At 62.4% G+C, this 6,000-nt stretch overlaps 1 protein-coding gene across 1 annotated transcript in view; it reads left to right on the top strand.

Annotated features, from left to right (window-relative positions):
* Window positions 1-2,525: 2,525 nt before the first annotated feature.
* ZNF423 (zinc finger protein 423) overlaps window positions 2,526-6,000 on the top strand; it is a 413,333-nt gene continuing 409,858 nt past the window's right edge. Inside the window, exon 1 of the mRNA XM_075537034.1 lies at window positions 2,526-2,941. Within this exon, the coding sequence (XP_075393149.1) occupies window positions 2,902-2,941 (40 nt within the window). The 5' untranslated portion in view covers window positions 2,526-2,901. The remainder of the gene's footprint in view (window positions 2,942-6,000) is intronic.

The raw sequence follows: 6,000 nt of genomic DNA, 5'->3' as shown, positions 1-6,000 counted from the left end.
TTTCTGGCTTCTTCCCAAGCGCCTCGCGGCCTCTGCCCTCACTTCGCTCCCTCGCTGCCTAGCCCCCGCCATGCCTTGGCGGCGGGCGGCGGCTCCCAGTCCTTCTCGGAAAGCTGAGACGCTGGACACTCTCAGACGCCGGAGCCGGGGAGGGCGGTGACCGGGGGATGGGGGTGGGGGTGGAAGTCCGAATCCGGGAAGGAGACTGCGCTCAGGGCCTGTGTCCTATTTATTTAGTGGGTGTCGCGGCCCTGACACGAGCCCCTCCAGACATTCACGCTTGCTGACTCCCGGGGTGCGAGGCGGCGCAGTGTTCCGCCACTCGCTCGCACTCTGCCTAGGAGACGGCCGTGGGCGCGCGCAAGGGCCCTGGGGTCCCAGGTCCCCCTCCACACGCCCCCGACCCCAACCCCGGCCCGCGAGGGTGAGGGGGTGCGCGGGTAGCCTCGACGTCCGCCCGTGGCCCGAGCTGGGCGGCTAGCAGGGGCTGGCGGGCCCCAAAGCAGACCTCGTGGGGCGCCCGTCGGGCGGGCTGGGGAAGAAGGGCAGGGCACGGGGTGGGGGGTCGTCTCCGGGGTGGGCAGCCCCGAGTAACTCGTTTCTGATACAGCCCCCCCCCCTCCCGCCAAATGCAAGTAATCGATGGAGAACACCCATCCCAGTTACCGCGCACCCGCTCGGGGCTCCGGGGGCCGCAGCGGCGCCACCTGCCCGGGAGGCGGGCTCTGCCCGGGCCTCGCTGGACGAGGGGTCTGGCCACTTGGCGGCTGATGGGGGAGGAGGCCGCTTCGCGGGTCCTCAAGGCCAGGCGCCTCTGGGAATCTTTCCCTCCATGGGTCCCGCTCCGGAGCCGGGACGCGCCACCAGTCTAGAGCGCCCCCTGGTGGCGGGGCAAACTAGCAAGTGTGAGCTGGTTGGTGTAGGCTGGGCGCCACGGGGTGCGGTACCGAGTGGGTAGTGCCGCCCCAGGGACTTGGGTAGTCTTAGGAAAGGAAGGCGCCGCGAGACGCCAGCCCCCCAAATGCGAGTGTGGAGGTGCCGCGGGGTTGGCGCCGCGATGGGCAACTTGGTGGATGTGGGGCCGGAATGGTCTTGACCACCCACTGGGTGAGCCCAAACCCAACGGAAAGCACCGAACGAGTCCGGGGTGGAATCCGTGTGCGCGGGGGCACACTTTGCGGGCGTGGCAGTGCCAGGGCGGCTCCCTCGAGGGTACCTTCATTCTTTCTCTTTCCAGAGTTTGGGGATGCTATGGTGGCTGGGCGAGCCGGTCCTCCACGGCTGGACAGCCCTGCGCCCGCCTGCTCCCTCCTTCCGCCTTCGGGGTCGCGGGCCCTGGCGACGGTCCCGCGTGCGGGTGCGGAGCCCGCGCCCGCGCCGTACTGTGCCACTGCCGCCGCGGTCCGGGTTTTGCGGGCGGCCGGAGCTGTATTTCCAGCGCTGTCCATCGCTCGGTGCTGTTGGCCCTCTCTCCGTCTGATCCGAGCCGGAGCAGTGCGGGGCGCCCCACGGGATCAGAGCGCTCCCCCGCCGGGACTCCGCTCCTCACATCCTCCTGCTGGGACCCGGCTACATTTCCAGCCAAGCCTGGCTTTATTATGTGTCTCTGCAGTGCAGCCCCAGCAGCCGGATCGGGAGGAGGAGAGCCAGCGACCACAAAGAAGACAGGAGCGCGAGGGAAGCTGGCGGGCGGGCCGGCGCCGGCTGGAGCACGGAGGAGCCGGGGCGCAGCCGCCGCTGCCCGGGAGGACGGGAGCCCGGCCGCCGCCGCCAGCGGGTCCTCCTCCGCCCGCCCCCTCTCTGAGCCCCTGGCCCATGGAGGCAGCTAGCGGGGCCGGAGACTTGGCACCGGCCTGGCGATCGGCTGCGCGCCGCGCGCTGACCACCGCAGCCCCAGGGCAGGCGCCGGCAGCCCAGCGCACGGGCTGAGCGATGCCCGGGCCACGGGTGCGCCAGCCCACCGCTTCCTGAGCAGCCCGGCGTGCCCCTTCCTCCTCCGGGGGGTTGGCGCCGGACGGAGCCGAGAGCCGAGAAGGGGGCGTGATCCGGGAGCCCCGAGCCGCCGCGGCCGGCTCCAGCCCCTGCCCCCACCCCCCACGAGGAGGCTGAGTCGAGGGAGCCCCCTTTTCCTATCCATCACAATCTCCACGCCAGGCGTTGGTGCCTTTTGGAGTCATTAATATTTATTTTTTATTTTGTGCCCCAGGGGGTCATTTGAAGGCTTTTTTTCCCCCCTCCTCCTTCTCCCTTTCCGGGGGTAGTGAGATCCCGGGTCCCCGACCGCCTCCTGGTCTTCACCGCCCCCCCCTCACCCCTCGACTCCAGCCCCGTCCCCCTTCTTCAGATGGGCTCATTGTGAGCTCCGCACGGGCTGCGTGGCCGGACGCCTGCAAACTTTGCACAAAAATCCGGCAAGGGGCGGAGGAGGAGGAGGAGGAGAGGAGGGGGAGGGGGAGGGTGGCGGTGGGGTGGGGGAGGGAAGGAGGGGGCCGCTGGGGCCGGGGGCCGGCGGAGGGTGGGGAGGAGGAGGGGGGCGGCTTTTTTTGCATAACTCGGCTCGGCCGAGTGGCCTCCGGACTACCCGCGCCGCCGGGACCGCTGCTGGGACTGGGAGCCCCGGGCTGCCGCATTGCAACAGGCAGGGCTCGGCGCGCCCCTCCGCCTCCCCCCGCCCCCCCGAGGCCTCGGCTCCCCCCGGCCGACTCCCCCCCGGGAGGCCGCCCCGGACCTGCGAGCAGCACCCCAGAGCCGGCGACTGGGCTGCACGCGAAAAAAAAAAAAAGAAAAAAAAAGTTTCCGAGAGGCAGGCAGAGGAGAAAGGGGCGCAGGGCTGCCTGGGGCGGCGGGGGGCGGCGGGGGGAGCCGGCCGCGGAGGTCGTCGGAGCGCCCGGAGCCCCGGACATGTCCAGGCGGAAGCAGGCGAAGCCGCGCTCGGTGAAAGGTGAGCGAGCGAGGCCCGGCGGAGGCGCGAGCGAGCGAGCGAGCGAGCGAGGGAGCGAGGAGGGAGGGAGCGAGGGAGGAGGGACGGAGGAGCGTGCAGGCGGGCGGCTGGGGACCGGCGGGAGCCGAGGAGGAGGAGGCTGCGAAGGAGGAGGCGGAGGAGGAGGAGGAGGAGGAGGAGGAGGAGTGGGAGAGGAAGCCGGGAGCCGGCAAGGAGAGGCCGCGGCCGCGGAGGGCTCGTGCGGCGCGCACCCTGCCCGCGCGGATGCTCGCCGGGCCCAGCGTCGCAGCCTGCGGGGAGCTCGGCCCGGGGCGCCGCGGCGGGGCCCTCGCCGCACACTCAGTGCGGGTCCCAGGCCCGCGTGGCCAATCAAGGGGTGCGGGCCCGACTTGGCGGGGATTGCAAATCTCGGCGGCGACGGCAGAGGCGGGAGGAAGGAAGAGGCGGCGAAGACGGGCACCCGAAAGGCCAGCTGCGTCGAGGACGCCCTTGGCTGGGCCCTGGGCCTCGCCAGCCTCTCCAGTCCCGGGCTTTGACACCCCACGACGCTGAGGGCGGCGGGCGCTCGCCCGCCCCGGCTGCCCCCTCTTTACCCCCTAGCGCAGGCTGCACTTTCGTCTTGGGCCTCCGCACTTCCTGCCTCCTCCACCGAGGCCAACTGGGAGTTCATTGTCTGCGTGCTGGCGGGACTCAGGTCCCCCAGGGGAATGATGCGGCCATCATGCGCGTCCCTCCGCGCTGGGCACCTTCGGTTCGACCTCTAGCACCCCACTGGCACAACACCCAGGCTAGTTTCCAGTGTCATGCTCCCGAAGTGCTCACGTTAGTGGACACACACACACACACACACACACACACACACACACACACACACACAATGCTTTCTTTATTTCACCGTGGCCCCCTAACTCGAGGGGTCTCTGAAGAGCAGTTCCACGAGAGGCTTGCCAGTCGGTCTCTCCCCACAACCCCCTCATAGGCCCATCCAGGCCTTGCCTGCTGCACTCTGACCCTATTCCAGCCCCTCAGGTGGCAGCTCACCGCAGAGTGGTGCTGGAAGGTGGCAGAGGAGGGACGAATGAGAGTTGCTAAGTCTTTGGAGCAAGAGCTGGAAGGCCCTTGGTTTCTCCCAACTCCCCTGATGACCTCTGGCCCGAGCCCAGTTCTGCTCTGAAAAGTTCATTTCCTGGAGGCCTGCTTGGGAAGGCTTTGGGGCTCCGCTCCCTTCCTGCCAGCCTTTCTGGCTGGAATAACTGGGACAGAATCCCGCGAGGGTCCTCCGACACCAATCATTTCTTGCTTTCTAAAGCCCAGGAGAGCAGGCCTATCCTGGTCCAGTAGAGACCTTGCTTGTCAACTCAGAAGCTGTCCTACAGCAGTCCCCAAATCTTAGTACTCTAGCTGGCCCCTCCCCTTGGTTTTCCTGGTGAGAAGTTGATCTTGTTTCCTCTCAGCCTGGAGGGCAGATATCTTACCTGGGAGTGGCCTAGCCTGAGCCAGGGAAGTGGGGGCTGCCCAGAAAAGGACCAACAAGAAAGATTCTGCAGCTTTAAATAATAATTTGATTTCTTTTCTCTCTCCCTCCCTTGGTTGCTCTGTCAAGAGCCCCTTAAGCCAGCCCAGAGAAAATGGAATTGAGCTCTCTCAGGTTGGAAAAAGAGTCTATTTGTTGGACAATTGATTTTGAGCTAAAACTGCTTTTTGGAGATGATTTTTTTGAGTAGAGAAAAATGCTAAGCTTGCTTATCTATACTATAATTCCACCCCCAAACTCCAGACCTCCAACCTCAAACACAGGCGTAAGACAGTTTGTGGTAAACAGATCTGTGGGAGTTTCAGAGTTTGAGCCTAATTCTAAAACCTCTCAGCAAGACTTGAGTTGGTTTTCAGCTTTTCATGAAATGAGCTTTGACATGTTTCTAAATGAGTGTCTCTGTATGTATGAGTGTGTATGTGGAGCAGACAATTCAGGCTAATGGATGGGAAAGACGGGGAAGTGGGAACAAGATCAGCGACAGCATTTGGAAGGAATTTGTTAAACTCTGAACCACATGGAGTCTTTCTGCCCTTGGAGTCCCGACACCTCCTGGTACTCCGTAGGGCTCTTTGTATTTCCCCCAAGCTACTGTAACTCTGGTCTCTCTGCCAACTCTCCTTTATCCACTTTACCATGGGGTGAGTAGCGTGGCCGCTTATCAAGAGATGAATTAAGAGAGTAGATAATTTGAATAGATAAGAGTTACAGCAGGTGATGGATTTATTGCTTTTCAAGAATTGCCTCCAACTCTTCTCTCCAGCGATTTTAAAAGTGTGTGCTTGAGGATGGGCAGCTCTCCACGGAGTGTGTGTAAGAGCACGAGGTCCTCCACCTTTAAAGACGCTTCCGGGTGCTTCTTAAGGAACAGCGGGTCCTTTTACATTTTATTTTATTTTGTTTCGCCTCCACTGCTGTGAGTCAGAGCTAATGTAGAGGCATTGTGGACTTCCACAGTCCTGTGCATTCTGCTGTGAAAGTCACTTGCCTGTAATTTGTAATTGATCTCAGAAATGTGAGAGCTCGTAGCAGGAAGGGCAGACAGAAATAAAATAATTTTTAATGGATGTCCAGAAAGTGTTATTTGAAAGCCCCAGGTTTGCTGCCTTGAAAATCAAACAGGCCTCCAAGGCGGGATTTACTTCCCACTCACGGACACAATTGACCTATTGGAGTGGGTCATCTGTCCCTTCCTGACGTTTGTCCTTCTTTGGAAAACCCAACTCACAGGGAGGACACCCAACAAATAGGGAGGAGAGTTGGGACAGTAGGGCATGGGATTTCAAAAGCCTTGTGATTTTTGCCCCCAAAGGCACCAATGGACGTGACAGAAGTCACATTTGCTGGCTGCTTTTCAAGCTGTATACCCATCTCTCCTTTTTTGTTTCCTCATGGTGTGGTGTGGCAGTTGCGACGATTTGCTCTCTTGGATAATTTTGGCCTCATTGAGAGCTCTCATCATGCCTCTCTGATGTTATTTTGGCCGATGATATCAGGTGGTTTGATACTGCTTACCTTGGCAGTT

This window comes from Tenrec ecaudatus, chromosome 18, assembly GCF_050624435.1.
Source record: "Tenrec ecaudatus isolate mTenEca1 chromosome 18, mTenEca1.hap1, whole genome shotgun sequence".
In the NCBI taxonomy this organism is placed as follows: domain Eukaryota; kingdom Metazoa; phylum Chordata; class Mammalia; order Afrosoricida; family Tenrecidae; genus Tenrec; species Tenrec ecaudatus.
This window is presented reverse-complemented; position numbering and strand designations above follow the sequence as displayed.